At 42.1% G+C, this 19,275-nt stretch overlaps 2 protein-coding genes across 3 annotated transcripts; one reads left to right on the top strand and one right to left on the bottom strand.

Moving 5' to 3' along the window:
* The first annotated feature begins 1,712 nt into the window (after positions 1–1,712).
* On the top strand, positions 1,713–9,553 carry mydgf (myeloid-derived growth factor). Its single transcript, XM_072389516.1, has 6 exons — positions 1,713–1,957; positions 3,342–3,392; positions 3,485–3,543; positions 3,886–3,967; positions 6,261–6,333; positions 8,059–9,553. Exons 1-6 carry the CDS (start codon positions 1,796–1,798, stop codon positions 8,136–8,138), a joined length of 507 nt encoding a protein of 168 aa, XP_072245617.1. The 5' UTR covers positions 1,713–1,795; the 3' UTR covers positions 8,139–9,553.
* On the bottom strand, positions 5,665–18,932 carry LOC140311916 (uncharacterized). Of its 2 annotated transcripts, none has more exons than XM_072389514.1 (3): positions 17,351–18,932; positions 12,286–13,405; positions 5,665–5,998 (listed from the first exon to the last, which is right to left on the bottom strand). In XM_072389514.1, the coding sequence occupies exons 1-2, from the start codon at positions 18,458–18,460 to the stop codon at positions 12,434–12,436; spliced, it is 2,082 nt and encodes a 693-aa protein (XP_072245615.1). In that variant the 5' UTR covers positions 18,461–18,932; the 3' UTR covers positions 5,665–5,998; positions 12,286–12,433. The 2 variants fall into 2 exon arrangements, with proteins under 2 accessions (XP_072245615.1, XP_072245616.1); XM_072389515.1 differs by lacking the exon at positions 5,665–5,998 and adding an exon at positions 6,408–6,872.
* Between the last annotated feature and the right edge of the window lie 343 nt (positions 18,933–19,275).

Genomic DNA, 19,275 nt, shown 5'->3' with positions numbered 1-19,275 from the left:
CCATCTGAGTTTATCCAACACATTTAGATAGATATGACCTCACACATCAATGCAATAAATGCATTCATAACAATATTATTAACCAAAGGTGTGAAATGTTATTCATGTGAAGAGGGATCTTCCACTGGTCGTAATTTTCAGCTGAAAGGAGCAGATTTTTAAGTTGTTTTTCCCATCACAGAGGTGTACCTGTTTTATGGCTGCTGTTTAAAACTTCTATTTAAACACAAATATACACTCCATCACTCTGAAGTGTTGACTTTTCCTGTATTGTTGACCATTACTAAATGAACTTGCATCAATGGTGGAATGAACTGGGGCCGACTTACTGCAAATGTTCTGTTTCCGTGTCTGCGGCCGGTATTTACTTTTGAAAAATGTGTTTGTCTACAGCAAAGACTGGAAGCTGTTTGTGCTGGCAGAGGGGAAATTACCACTGTTACTAATATTTTTCTTCCCTGCAACACAGCCATGGATCTGATGCTTCAAGAGTGTGTCAGTCTGACCATTTACAGGTCAGAATTTACATTAAATTCAACAACTTTCCCTGTTTGAGAGAAAATACAGCAGATAATTTTCTTTCTGAAGCTGCTGTGTAAATATCAAAACACTCTTACTTCTGGTTTCTTATTTCTCTTATTTATTCCTTTATCATATTATTTTTGGGCAGGGACGTGGAATTGGACAGGGAGTGTGCAGATGATGATGAGGAGGAGGTGATGAAGCAGATGGTGAAGAGAACAGACAACAGATGTTTGACAGGCTGTCCAGCTGAAACCCTCCAGTCGTTTTGGGTCTGACTATCATTCTAAATGCTCATGTTGCTTTATGGGTTTTGCACATAAGTGTCAGACAATGTTAGGAGGTCTCCTCTCATACCAAAACACGTTCATCCATCACGCCTCACATGGAAGATGCTTTATGGAGACATAAAAACACACATACATGCAGACTTGCAGTGGCAGACAGGAGAAAGCTGGCGTCTCCTCTAATACAAATACTATTGGAAAGATGGGTATGTACACAAACGCAGCTTGTTACAGAAAAAAGTGACATGTTTCTTGGCAGTCGTGCTAGTTTACTGAGGAATTTTGTAAATGTTTTACTTACAGTCAACATTTAACCCTAAAATCTTGATACAGAGACAACAATGCATATTATTAGGGCACTTTATAGACCAGTGCAATGCATTTCTAAATTGTTTTACCAAAAACGCAGATGTTAAAAGTATTTATTGAAATCTTAAGTGCTTCAGGAGCACTGCCATTAATATTTAATTGTCACTTACAATATAATTATTAATTTATGCTGAAATTGAATTTGAATACCATTAATCAAATTTCTGTAGTTTGGAGCTAATTTGTGTGCAATAAAGCCTGACCACCTTATAATTACATAAATACATAATATTATTCATTATAACGTAAAACCTCAGTTCCGAAAAAGTAAGTAACTTTTGCTGGAGCACACATACACATTTAAAGATTTCATTTAACTGTAGTCATGCTCTTTGAACGCTTGAAATTAGTTGAAAAGGGCGACACCGTGTGGCCAGAAATGTCAGAGTTAAAAAGAACGTCTCGATATTTACAGAAGTCGAGTTTTAAAAGACACTAAATAGGAGTTAAAATATCTTGTTTAACCTTTTACGGCATTTTTTCCTCGGTATTTTTGTATAATTTTTCGTAGGTTTGGTATGTGACGTAGTGTTTGACGACATTCTCCGTCGACGGGACACCTAGTTACTCAGGCTGCCACTCAGAGCGAAACACCACCACACACCAGCGAAGGAAAAATGGCTTACCAGAAGAACGTCTGTGTTGTTAAAATGGCCTTTCAGTTTTTCTGCGTGCTGATTTCAGCAGGTGCCCTGGTTGAAGCTTCACCTGACCAGACGAAGACAGTGGAGTTCAACGTGAAACCGGGAGGAGTGGTGCATACTTTCACTGAGAATATTGTAAGTCGCTTAATTCATTATTCTCTATGTGACACAGCTGGTTCACGAGTTCAACAGCAACTCGTATACCACGGGGATGAAAAACCACGGCTGTGCACAATGAAAACGTTTTCTGTCCTCGGTAACTTTGAATGAAGGTGAATTTTCTGTGTATCTCTCGCTTTCATTTTCGTTTCATCCGCAGTTAGAGAGATGGCAGTAGTATTTAATGGAATTATTTTTTAGTCTTTTAAAGAACCGTGTCTTTACCATGAAAACGTGCCAAATTCTCGAAATTCAAACAACATTCGTTAATAAAAACTACATTCCGTTGGTCAAATGTAGTCGCACTCTGATGACGACACAACCTGTGAAAGGCTGACACGTCCCTGATCGGACGCCACGATGGCTCCATTGATTGGATGAGACTTTTAATGACTGGACTGCTTTCTGAATTAATAAATTTGAATTAAATTTTACACAAAGAAAACTGCAGCCGCTTACTTATTGTTATTTTCCAATAGATAATTGCTTTGTACTCAGGTTTCTTTAATTTGTATTTAAAATTGGCAAATAAATCAATTTCTTTCCCCTCTCTTTCTTTTTTTTTTTAAACAGCAGACATTGAGCAGGAAACTCAATGCTATCATTAATAGCATTCATTGCGGTTCTGTTTCTGTGCTACTTTGAAATGCTTCCAGATATGACAAGTGTCTCGTGTAAAATAAACTCTGTATACATAAATTCAGGGCAGTGTTTTTTGTTTCTAATTTAGGACTTAAAATGAATAATTTAGACAGATATTAAATTAGATAACCTAATTAAATCACCCCTTTGCTTATTATTCTGAAAGAAACAATAACAGTGAATGTGTTGGCATATTTTTAAGAGAAAAGTAGAGCAACACAGCCCCTTCAAGCTAACAAAGCAAAGCAAAGCAAAACACCTGTCCTGAACGTTGTGTAGCGTCTCTATCTGCTGTGTCGGGGAGGATGGAGTCTGTCATCATAACATTAAAAAGTAGAAGATTCGAATGTCAGTGTTGGAAGTCGTACTGAATTTGTTGCATTGAGTTCCTGTATTTTCTTTATACAGGAACTACAAAATCTAAAGTTGTGGTTTTTAATTTCGCATGCTGTAACACACAAATACCTGGTATTTAAGGGTTATTAATGCAGTGAATATAGTTAACCTTGTATGTTTTTTTGTGGTCATTGAATTTATTCTCAACAATAAACTCAACCCTGACACACGGTCTACTAGAAACAAGCAACAATCTGGCATTTTACTTCAAGTTCAGTAATGCCCATTTAACAGAAAACCGATCAGATTAATTAACTTGTGATCAATGATTATCATGATAAGCTGCTCTAACTGTGCACCGTGTCCCTCCGTCTTGTGTTAGGGGACGTATGGGTGCTCATTCACTTATGCCTCACAAGGGGGAACCAATGAGGTGAGTGTCTCGCTGTGCGGCTCCTGCATCATTTTATTGATTATTGATCCCAGCATGTTTAATGCTAAAAATATTCTTCTGTTTCAAAACAGCAATGGCTGATGAGTCTGGGCCTGGCTGAAGACAGACAGCTTTCTTGCTCTGTGTGGAGGTGAGGCACACGCTTGAATCGACATTTGAATTTTCCCCCCGTAAGGAGTAGACTTTCCCACAGTGTGACTGTGTAAGCAGATGTGGGTCCTCCCAACATAAGTAAAACCTGCCACACTCTTAAGTTACCAAGCTGTCTGTGGCACTCCTCTTCAGCTCAGTGACCCTGATGTTGTCATCGGAAACGTGTCCCATCTGTGTCTCCGCTGAGTCGCCCTATTGATGTTAGTCAGTTGTAACAGGAGCAGAAAACGCGAAGCGAAGAGAATCTTTAAAATTGTGGCTCAATAAGTGAATGAATGCAGTGGCTAAATGCTGATTTCATCTTTTTCATTTCTGCCAGGCCTCAGGGGAAATCATACCTGTTTTTCACTCAGTTCGAAGTTCTTCTGAAGGGAGCCGTAATTGAATACGCCAACGCATATGTAAGTATAAAGAGACGCCATTAATTTAGCTTTAAGCTGGCCTGTTTATATGAATATGTGTGTTGGAGTTGTCAGCAGATCCTGGTCCTCAGCAGCGATGGCCACCAGCTGAAAACTAAGATGAGCTAATTGATGGATTTTTTTATTTATTTTTTTTTGTCGTCTGCTGAGTCAAATATGATAAAAATCAATGATGGCATCCGGCCATCTAATGCAGGAATTAAAATGGCTTCATACACTGTAGTTTGATCGACGTGAACCTCATACATTTGTTCTTATCCTTCTTTCTAATTTCGATGCAGGCCTCTCCCAATAAGATAAGCCAAAAATGTGTATCTTATCATAAAGGAATAATAGGCTTTCATTCCTAGATGTCAGGATTGTAATTTTGCGGTGGTCACATTGCGCCAGCGTAGCACACATCACAACCCTCTCAGGCTGAGTCAAACTGACAAACTGTAGTAAAGAATTTCTGCTTGATATTTCTTCGCTGTCTCATGCAGCCTGTTAATGCCGAGATAAAAGCTTTACCTTCCCGAGCATCAGCACAAATGTCAGAAAATCAAGGCAAAATCCTGTTGAACATTTTTTTTTTTTTTTTTTTTGCGTAGCCTGTAAATAATGAAGCGTTCCCCCCCGAGCACCGTCAGCACCGCGGTGCACACGTCAGACTCAGGGATGAAACTCGAGGCAGACCTTTCCTATTCTGCAGCTGACCACAAGGCTGGCATAAGATTTTAAAAGAGAGCTTCTCTCTGTCTAAGCTTTGATTTCTGCCTCCTGTGATGAAACCCAAAAACAAAGATTAGTTTAGCATTTAAGGGCACCGTGGTCCTCTTCACTGAGGGTAAGCGTGTCAGCTAAAAGCAAGTTAACAACGCTGTAATTCTTTTAACCATTCGTGCACTCCATCAGGTTACTTCAGACATTTTTCTTTGAGATTTAGAGAAATGAAAAAAAGGATTGACCCTCATGATTAATACCAATCACTTACCAAACGGTTTGTGAACCTGCATGAATGTGACCTTGATCAATATCGGACTTTAAAGTCCTAAAAGGAGGCACAGATAACTCAAAAAAACTGATTCAACTGTTATTTTTAAGGAAAATTATTTGTCCAGTATCACATAACTGTAAGTAGCAAAAATGGACTCAACAAATTGTTTTGAATAGCAGTTCTACACACCAGCTTTCAGGAAGTTTAGTCATCTTTCTTCAGCTCAGTCAAGGATCAGCTCGCTTCAGATCCTGCCACAACATCTCAGGACTTTGACTTGACCATTTCAAAACATTGCCTTTATTCCTTTTTAACCATTTTTCAGTAGAATGACTTGTATGTTCCGAGCAAAACTCTCGTATAAATCTGTGTTCATCAATCCCTTAATGATGCTGTTGATGCTCATGATGAACATCAACATTAGCTAATATTACAGGTAACCCTTGGTTCCTTTGCGAGTTTGTTGATACAAAAACCATCTGAAGGGTCCAAACCCTTTTACTTTATGTTGTAACGTTACAACTGTAAAGTAAAATGTCTGAAAAGTTTCGTCTGATTTCTTTTTACAATGATGAAATATCAACAACTTCTCACTTTTTTCAAGATGGATTCAGACAGTGTTTTACTGCTTACATTGAAATGCCTTCGATGTAAGCAGCCATCAAAAAAAAGAAAAAACCCAACAGCATGTATCGGTTCCATAAGTGCTTTTACCAAATTTACTGGATATGTTTCACATTTAAACTCCACCTCAGCACACAATAAGGGATGCTGCGAAACAAACGTAAGCCGAGAGTTATGAAAACTTTATTCTTTCTTGGAGTTGAACTCAGAATCGTGTATTTTTTGCACGTAATGTTCGGTGGAAGGTTAATGTCCGGACTCTGTCTGAGCTCAGTCACTTTGCCGTATCTGATGTGGTCGTCTGCAGCGAAGCACAGCTTGACACGCCTCCTTCCCCCAGCAAGGACAGTCGTGACACTCACGTCATTAGTGAGAGCACATGTTTCCTCCTCCTGCTCTGGCTCTGTGCCCTGCAAGCAAACAACAGAAACCCACAGAAAACAACTTCACTAAATGACGGGACCGAAATAACCTTGCATACAGAAAAGCACACACCTGCCGCCACCCCCCCCCCCCCACGCAGAGCAACATCTCCTTGACCTTGCCGTCACATCCTCCTGCTTTCCTGGGCCGTCTGTTGCAAAAATGTAATTTTTTACGCCGCCTCTCATGCTGTTTTATTATTCTGTTTTTCCCTCCCCCTCCTCCTCTTCATCACGGCTGCATCTGTAGTCGCAGGCAGCGACAGGAGGACAGGGTGACGTGCCTTTGAAGCCGGAGGAATTTATCATAAACGAATCAACAGGTGAGAACTTGATTGTGTCTCCAAGTGATGAACTCCCTCTGCTTGTTGCATCAGTCTTCCTGTGCCTGCCCCCCCCCCCCCCCCCTCCCCATTATCACATCGTAAGTTCCCTTCTAATTTCCCTCCGAAGCATATGCTCCAGCTGTGAGTGGGCTTTCATTTGTCCCTGTAGTATTATTTGTTGTTCTTCGGCTTCTGCACAAATCCCCATCGTGGCTTCAGTTCCAGACTGTGATTAGCAGGATTTGACAAGTCGCCCCAACCAGCAATTTACTTCAGCTGTCGTTTTCAGCAGATTAGACTCCACAGCACAGAGGCTTACAGACTCGGAACTCAGCAACGATGACAGATTTAAGGATAATCCTGTCACCGGGAAAAATCCTGCAGCCATGATTTCTAGGGATGGACTGCTTAACAGACTGTAGTACAGTTTGTGAAGAGATTTTTGATTAACTAGCTTGAAACACGTTTTTTTTTTTGTTCATACTTAGCCTCCACAAGAGGGAGCTCTTGAGGTCTGTTTGACCTAACAGCCCCACCTATAAGAAAGGAAAGTAACTAAACCTGCATGTTCACGCTGATTAATACTATAATACAAATACAGGCAGACGAATCACATCTCTTACCTGAAGATAATAAATTAACTGAAGATAAGCCTCGCCTTTTAGGTCCGTTGATGATGCTAAATTGTTTGAGAGTGCATTGTTGTTTGTCTCTCTGTGTTTGCTTTGTGACATGGACTAGCAAACAAAGCACACCGCCCTTGTCTCAGTGGCAGCTGGAATTATCTCTATAACCAACAAGTGGGAGCGTATAATTGATGTATGGATGTGTCACATAGATGGATGCATGCTAGCTCAGGTAAAGCCCTTCACTTCTTGCTTTCATGACCAGGCAAACAAGTGTCGGACGATTATCGTTGTAAGACATCTTAATATGGCTGAAAAACATTGTTCTTGAAAGAAAGACAAGCTTACATTTGGGTGGATACCTGGCTGTCAGGTGGACATTCCTTCCAGATGTCAGATTTCAAGCAAAACGGAAGTCAGCTGAATGTTTTTATTTATGTATTTATCACAAAGAAAATTATTTGAAAAGATGGTAAAGTTGTGAAATAAGAAAAATGGTCCAAGCAGGGAATCCCACCTTCCAATCCGAACCAACAGGAGCTAAACAGTCCAATCGTGCTACACGTTATACTGGAAGAGGGAAGACTGTAAAGTATAGTGGTAGTTCATAAAACCAGCACAGGAGGGTCACCATGTAACAAAACCATGAAACAGGACTACTATAAACGTCTAGATAAGCATAAATGGAACAAACGTGATGCAGGAAACATAATTAATGCAGAAGTAGTGTCAGCATCTAGTTCTATGGCCTCATTGCCACATTTAGCATCTAATCGTGAACACTTTTGGTCAGGGACACCGTTATCTGGGAAGTTGTGTTTACAACGCTCTGACTCAGGTTTTGTGACAGTTGCTGCCGCAGCACACATGGCCTGCAGGCATCACGGCTGCAGTGGCCGCTATTGCGCTCGCTTCTTGAAAGGGTTGTAGAGCTAATTCCAGCAGTCACTGAAATAAGGGCGGTGTGCTTTGTTTGCCAGCACCTCCAGATGGAGAACATCAGCATCTACAGGTCTCATCTACTAACGCCATCTGTTCGTGTTTGCCGTTGCTACATTTTCTGTGACGGTAATTCTCCTTCCTTTCTGACTTCTAGTGACCCATAACGGCGGAAAGTTCAACGCTCAACTCTCCAAAATTGCTTTGATTGGACACACACAACATCTTGAGCTGTAAATGGTCAGAAGTCAGACTTTGCTTGGACCAGTCGCCTCAACTTTATGAACTGCGCTGTCAATGAAGGATGGATTTCCTCCAGAGCGACAAGCAAAAACTGAAGTAGAATGATACTGATATTAGCTTGAGAACACATTGTGTGTCAATACAGTAATTATCTGATTTATTCTGCTTGGGATAAAAAAAAAGGGGGGGGGGGGCAGCAAAGCATCTGTTGAGTTTCCAGATTTCTATCCTAGGTAAAATTTTGCCATAAGATAAAGTGTTTCTCTAGCTGTTTCTCGGGCTTTATAGAAAATAATTCTGATCCAGTGGGCATGTATATGACTGTATAGAGGATTAGTGTTCAGGGGTTTGCCCAGTATAGATGATGGCACATTAAGACTAGTGGGGGATTTATCCCTCTCGTGTAATCCTGAGAGGAAACTGAGTAATCCCCAACATCATCTCACATAAACAAGTAGAAATTCTTCAGTCTCACTCAGATCTGAGCTGCTGTTGAAAGAAGGGCCTCTGTGTCTGTCTCCATCGCTCTCTGTTTATCTACATCTGCTCCAGATAACTGTAAGCGCCACATTTGATCCCCCCCCCCCAAAAAAAAAAAAAATTCACCGTTTGGTTCCTCTTGTAATAAGTTGTTGTTTTGTGCTTGTATTTTTTTTGCCAGAAGCTGTATTTGTAAAAGAGCAGAAAGCAGCTTCCTAACACGATGCAAAGAGGATTTCAGTGTACTTTTTCATTTTCAATTTGAATAAAGAATAATCTTGATATTTGTAATTAGACACATAAATCTTTTTGTACAGTTTCAGCTTTTTTTTCGGTGAGTTACATTGTTAAACCTGAAATACTGAAATGAAAGGCATGCAGAGACATTTGGCTGATAGTTCAGAAGACAAAGAGATTCCAGCACATATTACCGAGGCCCTCCTGAACCCTCTCCTTTCATCTTTCAGTGCCACATATGAGGATCAGTGAGAATACGGTGCAGATTTCAGAAGTGCTTCATTATCACTTGTCCCCCTCCCTTCTCTGCCCCGCCTGCTCTTTTATGTTACGAGTGTGGCTGCTTTATCTTCCCAACAGTGATCCAGCCCTCTAACAGCACAAATGTCCAAAGATTGAATTCAGATTTGAGGATTTTGCTGATATGATTCTACGGTTGCATTACTTGGGATATGGGTACCTCGTTTAGTCTGGTGTGGGTTTGGTGTCTCTCATCTGTCTCGAGGCGATCCTCTGGAATCGAAGAACTACTTGCAACAGAGGAAATGAACACATCCAGAGTCTGATGCGCCATAGAGAAAACGTGCATAATGTTACTTATTTTGTACATGCTTTCTTTTTCTACCTGTTGATTGTTCTGATTCATGATGGAATGTGATGGGTGTTTCAATAAAGACATACTGGCACCGTCATGGAGATCGCTCTGTTATTTTGTCTGGTTACATCAGTCATGATCTGACTGAACCTCTCAAAGCCTTGTCAACGTGTACACATGAAAAGAGAAGGAATTTCAGTGCCAGTGTTATGGCATTAAATATTCCGAATGCTCCCTGAGCTGGGCCACCGTGAACAGGGTGGATAGCATTTTAATGCCCCATCTTATCTGCCCAAAGTAACAATAATTTCAGAGGCACGTCTAGCGCATTCCTAATATGAGCGTGGTTTATAAGTAGCATAGAGAGAAGCCTGTTTCAAAGCCTACAACTGAGATTTCATAACACTTTTTATTAGAATGGAAAAATTAGCTTCAAAATTTATTCCGCAAGTATAGTCAATTAACATTTATTGTTCTCAAATAAACGTTTCCAAGAGATAGAGAGCCTTCATTGTTTCTTCTTAATTTCTGAGGGAGGAAAGCTTTGCATGGAGGATCTACTAAATCCAGAGGCACATATGGGAATGTATGCTGTGCTGATCTTTGAAGGCTTACAGAGATATAAAGTCAGGCGGGATTTATTCATTTTATGTTAAGCCAAGAGGAAATCAGTAATCTAGATTGTCCTCAAATTGGTGTCAACTTGTTTGGTGCAAGAGCTGAATGTCCAAACTGAAACTTTTTTGTAACTGTGACTATGAACTCCTGAATTTCAATCTTATAAGCACCAGCACTTAAGCTGGGCTGACTTTCCATAAGATCCTGACATGCTGTGCGAAACACTTGCTACTTTTTGTGGTCAAAGCATCTTTAAAGCAAAGCTGTGGCTGTGATTTCCAGTTTTGTGGCCTTGTCAACAAAGTTTTGACACATTCTTTCAAGTCGTTTGTTCCATGGAATTGGAAGTCTCTGTAGCACAATAGCCCTATCGGTTTGCTTTATCCAAATTCTGAATACATATCACTACTTTCATTATCTGTTGGATCAAATGTTGTTATACCCACTTGATTTCCATTATTTTTCCCATTACAAGCAGTGATAGTTAGCTGGAGGCCTGATGAAAATATCCCCTGTTTATCTATCTGCTTTAGTTTATGTCAAAACTTTAGAATATCTTTAGAATGTGCATTATTATTATATCTTCACTTTGTCCACTTATCTCCTCATTCATCAAATACCTGCAAAAATGACAACCATTCCCATCAGTCTAATATTATCACACTGGAGCAAGATGTGATAAAAAGGTAGAGATACATAACGGTCAATCTCTGTATATTCAATGTGCAAGTAGGAAAAAAGACATGGCTGCCACCAGGTTTGCTTTATTGCTTTTCAAGAAGAACAACCGCATGTCAACAGATGTGTAGCTCACCTATCCAAAAGACTCAAAAGTTACTTTATCTGCTGCTTTATCAGATTAAGAGTGATAGGAAGAAAGATTTAGCATTTACTGAGCAAGCAGCCATTTAAAGGTGTGGCATTAAAGTCCTCGACATGTCTGAGAAGCCTTTTCCAAGTAGCCACATGCAAAATGTAACTTTTAATTGTGTTTTCTTTGTCTTTATTTAGTCCACCATTGGAAATTCTGAGTTCTGATGTATTAGAAGTCCATTGATATATATTTGCTGTGCTTTATACGCGTTTCGACATCCTGGGGCTCGAAACACACATAGAGCACTTTATATGAATCAGTTCCTGTCTGAAAATAGTCCCAGACTATAACATCACTCACTCTTGTTTCAGTCTTTTCTTTTTTCTCTGAAACGTATCTTTGGAAACAGCTGAAAATTTGATAAAAGTTAAAGAAATAAATCAAATGTTTGTTGGCCACGTTCATTGAATTTCTTAACAACAAGAGAAAATGTAATATAACAGCAGCTTTATTATTTTTATTCTATATAAAAAAAAAATCCTAAAAAAAAGATACCAACACCAGATGACCCAAATGAATCAGCCATTGATTTTCTGAGCTGCATTCATGTAATCAATCGGGTTGCCGTTCCAGTGTCTGATATACTCTTTTTCTTCCCTAACACACCTGCCTTATATTTCCCTCTCTTTGCATTTCCTGACATTTAGAGGAGAACAGATGGAGATTGTGGCCAGGTCGGTCAAGCCAGAGGCAGCAAAGGAGATGGGATTGCACAACAGGGGCTGGGTGAAGGGTACAACGCATGGCCAGCTGCCCCCTGTCTCCCCTGACATGCACCCTGACTCTGGACTAGTGACCCAGTCAGGTCAGAGCAGTTATGCCTATTATATTCTGCCGTGGCCTTGCCAAGTTTCTCCCATTATACGACCTTTTCTTGTCTTATGATCTTTCACAGATCTCTAACCTCTCCTCACTTTTATGTGATTTTCACACCACTGAGCCAAGGCAGTCTGAGCTGCACTGCATTCTCATCATACAGTCATGACTCCTGATGGCAATTACCCACCGCAAGCAACATGTGAGTGGATGTGTCTGAATGCATGGGCTCAAGTGCAATAAAGTAATCACTTCTTAGTTTCTCCAACCATGTTGGAGTTATTACAGTTTCCCTCTGATTTATGTCTAAAAAGGCTTTCTCCTTTGCCCTCTAAATGCATAGTCCGTGGGAGTCAGAGAGCCGGGGTGCTAAGTGAACATCTGTATAGAGGCTCTTGTTACCAAAGCAGTAATCCAGACAGATGCCATTATACCCTGTGTATGTTCAGTGTATGTACCCAGGAGATTTGAGAGAGAAAATAATGTCCCCAGAATCAATCCGACACTCCTGACTTACTCACCCCAAGTTGCGTCTGCATCCCGTCACCTTGGAAACTTGGTCTCAGCTCAGCTTGGCGAGCCTTAAATCACTCCCCACTCTTGCAGGCATGTGGCTGGTGCTGTGAATATGGCTCTGTTCGATCAGCCTCACCCTCCTGCTGCATTGTCTCACACTGTGGTTGAGAGCAGCCTTCTTTTCTCAGGGTACGGAGGAGTTTTGCGGGGCTCCTTGACTTTCTTTGTGGGCTCAGAGAGTCGGTTATGGGGGTAAGGTGGAGGCTTTCGACCTCTGCGGCCTTGTGTTGTAGATGCTTTAGATGGGTTTGAAGAGTCGCTGCACACATGTAAAGGTCCTGCTGAGGATGCTCGTCGTTCTGTGTCAGCAATGGATACTGTTTGAGTGTCTGAGTCGGTGGGTGGGCAGCTGGCAGACAGAGGGTGGGTCAGTGATGGAGAAAGTGAATCAGCAGATGGGAGGTCGCTATGTGGGGTCTGACATGACCCAACTTTGGTCTCTATGATGACAGAAGGGCTGAGGGCAGGGGGTGGATAAGGCTTCGGAGACAACGGGGAGGAAGGGGGGACAGGGCTGATTCTGATGGAGGAGGACGCCACAGGGGAATGAGGCTGAGAGCCAGAGCTGCTGGGGTGATGAAGGTTTATTGTTAGCGGAGAAAGACCAGGAGTGGGAGGCCGAGTAGGGAGGCTTCTTTGGGGGGATAGAGTATGATCATGGGAGGTAAAGTTTTGAAGCTGGGGTGGATTAGATGAGAGGAGGCTATTTGTGTATGGCAGCAGCCCCCCCTTCTTGGGAGGGGACGAAGGGCCATAAGTTAAATGGAGGGTCCGATTTCTCTCTGACAAAAACCCGGAGGTAATCGGACAAAGCTGTGCATTCTGTGGTGACCGGCTCCTGCTGTGATGATCTTTCCTGAGGGTGCCATAAGAGTCCACAGTCCCCTGCTGGTTTTCAGCTTCTGAAGGCCTCTGATGGGTGTTACCCACAGTCACCTCGCTGGAACTGGAACCTGAACTGTAGCTGCTGTTGCTAGGAGGCTTGGCACTTTCTCCTCCAGTCGTCTGCTGATCCTCCTCATTCAGATCAATGGAGGAAGTTAGATAGTCGATCTGGTGCACTACCTAAAAAGAACACACACACAGAATGATTGATGAATGCAGTCAGATAAAAGTGCTTAAGGGAATGATTATACCTACAAAAATAATCAAACATTTTTCAAAAAGTTCAACTTTCACACTTCACACTGAACTTTGAGGATGAAAAATATAGTTTCAGTACCATTTATTTCCACAAATTTGACAACACAAAGTTGTTCTTACTGTAGACCTGCTGCACTTTTGATAACCAATTGATTGTGGAAAGCAGAAGTGAGAAACGGAGGTAGACTTCATTCCAACATTTGACTAAATACAACTTTCAGGCCCCTCCCCCTCCCTCTCTGCTGTGCCTCAGCTCTTCCTTCAAAGCCACTTCCTGCAGAATAAGCATCTGCAGGCTACAGACTGCAGCAACTGTGGAAAATGGAGTGATGAACACCACGGAACTGACTGACTGTTTTCACTCTGGCTAAGTGGATTCTTACAAATCTCTTCAGAGGTACGGGGGGAACCTGAAATGTTCAGATTGTCTTAGCAGGGGCGTGGTGTCAATTTCAGCAAATTTGACAAATAAGCAAAAATGAGCTTTTCCATTTTGGAAAATGGAAAAGACTCCAGGTGGAGTCATTAGGTCCTCAGATTAAGCCAATGCCTCAGAGATACAACCTCTCTCCACATAACAGTGATGCTAATCTTTGCTTCAGGGAGTAATGACCAATATATATATTTTTTTTTTTTCTGGCTGAAAATACTTTACACACGAAACAGAATCAAAGCAAAATTTGATAAGATGCAAGCTGACAGCAGATGAGTTCAGTTTTAATTAAAATAATTAAGGTCTTCACAGATGATCCTGTCACAGTACTCTCAGCTAGAAGAGCAACACTCTGGTAAATTAGATAGAAATACTGTTAAATGAATGTAGGAATTTTTGGGAGTCTTTGAGAGTTGGATATGCAGCTTTGTTCAGTATGCTTGCTTGGTCTCAAATAAGGGCATGATTATTGCATGGCATGTCGTGATGCGTGTTATTAGGGCTTGTTTTTGTACTTTTGTGTGTCATTTCACGCTACATAGCCTGGTGTTTTATCCCTAAACCAAATCATTTGGCGTGTTATTTCAACAGCTTAAAAACATTCCAATCGCTTGAAATGAGTGTAAATGACATGCGAAAAGTAACCAAAGTGGCCTGCTGTTTATATGCATTACCATGAGATCATGTTGAGTGTACTGGTGAAGGAAAAGAGAGGAACTGGATCGAGAACAGGGCACTCCACTGTTTTTACATATGAGGATCGGTTTTCCTACAACATGGACCTGTAATGACCCTGTGAAAACAGATCATGACTTATTGATCTCATTAGAGCTACTAAGCTTGGAGATTTTAGTAATTTACCCCAAGCCTTTGTGACAAGCCAGAGAATGTTTGATGAGTGATGCCGTGAGCTGCATTTTGACTTGATCACCACAAGAACTTGAAGCCAGGATATCACATCCTCCTTTGCTTCGGTTTTGAACCCCCTTAGTTTAAACCACGTCTTACATGCTGATTTCAGTGACCCTGATATCGAAGGGACTTATAAATTCCCATTAATCTTTTATTCAGTTAAGTACTATAAAATAGTGAAAATGTTGGCTACAATCTGAAAAAGTTTTGACCAACCAACCAGAATTTTTTATGAAGCAGAGAACAGCTTCTTACAACTGAGCAGCTGGACAGAAACAGTTCAGAACAACTCGGTTTCCACTTGATCATCCTAAGAGTTAATTAGCCATTTCTCCCCTTTGCACTGAGAACATCCAGCAGCTCAGAAGTGACAGGACTGGAGGGGAAAGAGAAAAAAGGTCAAACCAACCCTCCGCTGCAAAATTTTGACGCACTACATTGCATTTATATCATCGGCAGCTTGAACCTTTTGAACCAGGAGTTTTATTATAATTTGAGACACTTCCACCAAAATGATTGATAACATACTCAACTAAATGTAGTGCTGCAGCTTCTGTATGGTTAAAGAAATATTCAAAGTTGGGGGTAATTATTTCAGTGGGCTTTCACATCTCTAAGTGTGTCACACAATGCAAGCAAGTTTAAATCAGCCAAGACAGAATGAGATTACTATTACGGAAATATGTAGGCTAAATTTAGTCAGGCCTCCCATCTACATATACTGCAATGAATCTTTCTGGATAGTAAAGTACACTACATAATATATCAAATGCAGGCATACATGTCTAGATACAAAATGAGTGCAGAGAGTGTGTAAAGGCTCAGCACACATATACTTTTAAATGCTTAACACAAAGACATGGTCGTGTCGTCGACATGCTCACACAATCTCTCCAGCCTCTGTCTGTATGATGACAGAGACTGGAGAGATTGGAGAAAATTACGCTGGGGAAAATGTTTGACCTACCTCGCCACCTGCTCTATGTGCACAGATAAATCCTCTGCCCGTGCCGGATGAGTTTTGTCCTCTGTGCACAACAGCATCTTTGCTGATGTCAAACGATGACCTGATTTATCTCTCTGGGTTTTCAATGCTGTAGCTCCTTTGATTGAGGCATATCACAATACTTTGAAGTACTGCATGCACATCAAGTGACTCTGAGCAGGTGTTGCTTGTTAATGTCAGGAATCAGAGGAGATAAAAGAGCAGAGGACTTCATCCACTGCACTCAAGGGTGTTTTATTAAAAAATAATGTTTCAGCTTCACACACGAGCTGCTTGATGAGATATTCATTGTTCAGCTCAATCCTTAAAGTTTCATTTAACTGTTTAAGCTTGGCTCGGTTGTTGCTTCCCTTGAAGTTATGAGTCATAGCGCAGTTTTTGATCTTTTGAAATGCCTCAGCACAATATCACTGTCATATTTATGAGGGATCTTGCTTTTGTAATGTTTTTTCCTCCTGTATGAGAGAGAGCTCTTTAGTGTTGCTGTAATATTTGTATAGGCTTTGTTTAAATGTTTTAAAGGCTCACTCGCTCTCCTTTCTACAACAGTGGTAGATTATTAGTTAAAATGGAGGGCTGATACTCATGCAACAGAATGATAAATGAGGCTTTAAAATAAATATGTGACTTCTGTGATGCCTTATCTGCCTTTGATGTGCGAAATTGTAGGTTTTTCTATTATTTTGTCTGCTTGTAGCACCTCCTTCTTCCCCTCTCTTTTATTTGTGTCGCCATCAATGTTACATTAATACTGTCACACAAAAACCTCAGAGTCAGGATGGTGAGGTTACTACCTCGGGTTTAGCCATGACCCTGCAGATTTAGATCGGATGCCAAGAGGCAAGATTTGCGTGTCAGTTTTACTGGATAAGGCAGAATACGAGGCAGAGATACGAAGGCATAAATGGATTATAAAAAGCGTCGGACGCCATCCAGCTGTGCCCGGAGCAGCAGCTGTCCACCAGAGGGGAGAAAGAGATGGAGGAAGAGATGAGAGAGGATGTTAGAGGAGGAAATACAGAGAGAGATGTGCAGAGAGAAAGGCTTTTTTCTAATATCATAGCATCATTTCACCAGCCTCTGAATGCATCAGGCAAATGGGGCATAACTATTGTCTCATTCACCTCTATGAAAGTGTACGCACAACTTGAGCGCAAGTGCCGTGAATGTCTTCATGCATGGGGAAAAATGACAATGGAGAACTGGAGAAACACAAACAGCAAATTATTTTAAATTGATGCAACCCTGCTGCTGACTTTTTAACTAATGCCTAATTCTGCTGAGGATATGCATTTGTAGTCTAGCTTGTTATCTGTAACTGAAAAAGACATCAAGGTTTTTCAGCACAAGCTTTAGCATTTTCTGCATAAGAAGAAATTCCAAATTAATGTGGATGCAGTAACCTCTCTCCTTATTTGAAACTGATTTCAAAATGGTGATGTGACTTTATTTGAAATCGAACAGCTTTTGTCTTGTTCTATCTCTGCAAATTTAACAAAAAAATCTGAACCGTTACCTCTTTCATTTCCTGCTGGACGTCCCGCAGAGCCCTGAGAACCTGCTCAAGGTTGTCCACCACTCGTTTAATCTGGTTTCGGACCACCTTTCTGCTGCAGTCTGCTTCCTTCTTCTGTGACTCCCGTCCACTGTTTGGTCTGTCTTGTATCCATGTCTGGTTCTCACCCAGGATTGCGATACGCTCCGAGTTTGGTCTGGGTTTCCTCTGGCCTCGTACAGTTGTGGTAAACCCTAGGCCTCTGTGAGGAACCTGAGTGGAGAAGATGAGTCCGTTCAGAGGCCCGTTGAAGCCCTCCACAGGTGGTTCCCTCAGAGCTGTAAGGTCTCTCTGACTCTGCGAGTTCCTGCTGTGCTTATTGATGTAGTTGAAGCCAGAGCTGAATCCATGCTGCCTCTCTATGAGTCCCTGAGTGTCTGAGCTCAGCCAGCTGGATGAATGGAGGTCTCTCTGGCGGTTGGTAGTGTGGCTGCTGTAGTCCCACACCTTCCCCTTCTTGTCCTCCATTACCACCACAACAGGTACCTTGCAGTCTGGCTCCTCAGTGCGCAGCACAGAAGTAGGAGTAGGAGGGGGCCCCACAAGAGGTCCGTATTTCCTGACTGAGGTGCAAGTCCCATCATTCTGCGACTGATGCAGGCTTGTGATGTTGTTCTTTACAACTTTGTGATTATCCTGGGCAGTGGAAGAACTGTCATTCAGGCCTTGCAGCCCATCCCCTTGGCTGAGCTGTGCATTGGAGTTTGTGTCCAGCTCTTTAGTCTGATTCCACCTGGCAGGACAGTCCTCCCTCTGCTTCCCCAGACTCCCTGGCAAGATGTGATGCCCCCTCAGCACCACTGGCAGCATCCCCATGCCATTACACCGAAGGTCACCCTTCTTTGCACGGTCCTTTCCCTGAATGGAGAAGAAACCAATCCCTTTGGCTCTCTCCAGTGGGGTCAGGTTGTTGCGGGCTTCTGAGTTGGATTTGTACGGTCCATTGAGTCCCAGGTCACCACTGCTGTGGTTAGCCTTCAGACTATTGCGCAGCCATGGGATGAAGTGAGGGGTGTGGGGCTTGAAGCTTTTCTGCTCCCCAGGCGCTGTAGCCCCACTGTCAGAGAACATAGTGATGGATGATGTCCAGCAGCCTCAGAGAATGAAGAAGATGCAGAAGAGGAACAGGAGGACTCCTGAGACACACAGAGCTTCCTCCTCTTCTTCCATGAATCTCCTCCTACCTTTTCCATTAACATAGGCTTAATCCACTCTGATTTTTAGTCTCTTTTCCCCTTCCCTCTCCTTCTCCTACTCTGTCTTCAAAACTTTTTTTCAGTTTTTTCCCTCCACAGCTCAGGTCCCACCCACTCCCTTTTTTCTGCCGAAGCCTGTTTCTGATTTTATCGCCCTGCCTTGTTCCCTCAGCTTCGGCTTCTCCCCCCACTGTCCTCTCCCTTGTTGTGCTCCGTGAGCCTCTCACCCCCTCATAGGGCCGATCTTGGAGATGGCATGGGCCCCTCTCCCTCCATCTTTCCTCTCTGTCTGCCTGCGTCTCACTGGCACAGTAGCAGTAGAGGCTTCCTGTCTCTACATCCCTCTCCCCCCCTCCCGCACTGCACTGCGCTGCCTCCTATCCTCGCTTTTTCTTCCTCCCACTCCCTCTCACTGCTCTCACTCCCTTTCTCTATTTCCCTGTTCTCTCCTCATCTCTGTCTGTTCTCTGCTCTTATCTGAGAAGCCCTTATCGTCCTCGGTCTTTGCAACCCTTTCTTATCTTTTCTTTTCTTTTCTTTTCCTCCCTTGTTTTTGTCCCTGCTGGTTCCACCTCCAATTTGCCTTGGAGAGCAGCTGAAGTTCAATCAAGAAGCCAGTATTATTAATCCCCCGTTAGCGAATGTGTAGCCACGTGATTCCTCCTGCCTCTGTTCTCATCTGATTACTCC

This window comes from Leuresthes tenuis, unplaced genomic scaffold (assembly GCF_036924035.1).
Source record: "Leuresthes tenuis unplaced genomic scaffold, fLeuTen1.0.hap1 SCAF_7, whole genome shotgun sequence".
Lineage (NCBI taxonomy): Eukaryota > Metazoa > Chordata > Actinopteri > Atheriniformes > Atherinopsidae > Leuresthes > Leuresthes tenuis.
The sequence above is the reverse complement of the archived record's forward strand: the minus strand, read 5'-3'. Positions and strand labels throughout refer to the sequence as shown.

Bases quoted from the DNA above. Each gene is read 5' to 3' on its own strand.
- LOC140311916 (XM_072389514.1), bottom strand. From the start codon at position 18,460: ATGTTCTCTGACAGTGGGGCTACAGCGCCTGGGGAGCAGAAAAGCTTC. The intron at 13,406-17,350 runs GTAACGGTTCAG...TGTTCTTTTTAG, and splicing joins TCCAGCAGGAAATGAAAGAG to GTAGTGCACCAGATCGACTA.
- mydgf (XM_072389516.1), top strand. From the start codon at position 1,796: ATGGCTTACCAGAAGAACGTCTGTGTTGTTAAAATGGCCTTTCAGTTT. The intron at 3,968-6,260 runs GTAAGTATAAAG...CTGCATCTGTAG, and splicing joins TTGAATACGCCAACGCATAT to TCGCAGGCAGCGACAGGAGG. The intron at 6,334-8,058 runs GTGAGAACTTGA...TCTGACTTCTAG, and splicing joins TATCATAAACGAATCAACAG to TGACCCATAACGGCGGAAAG.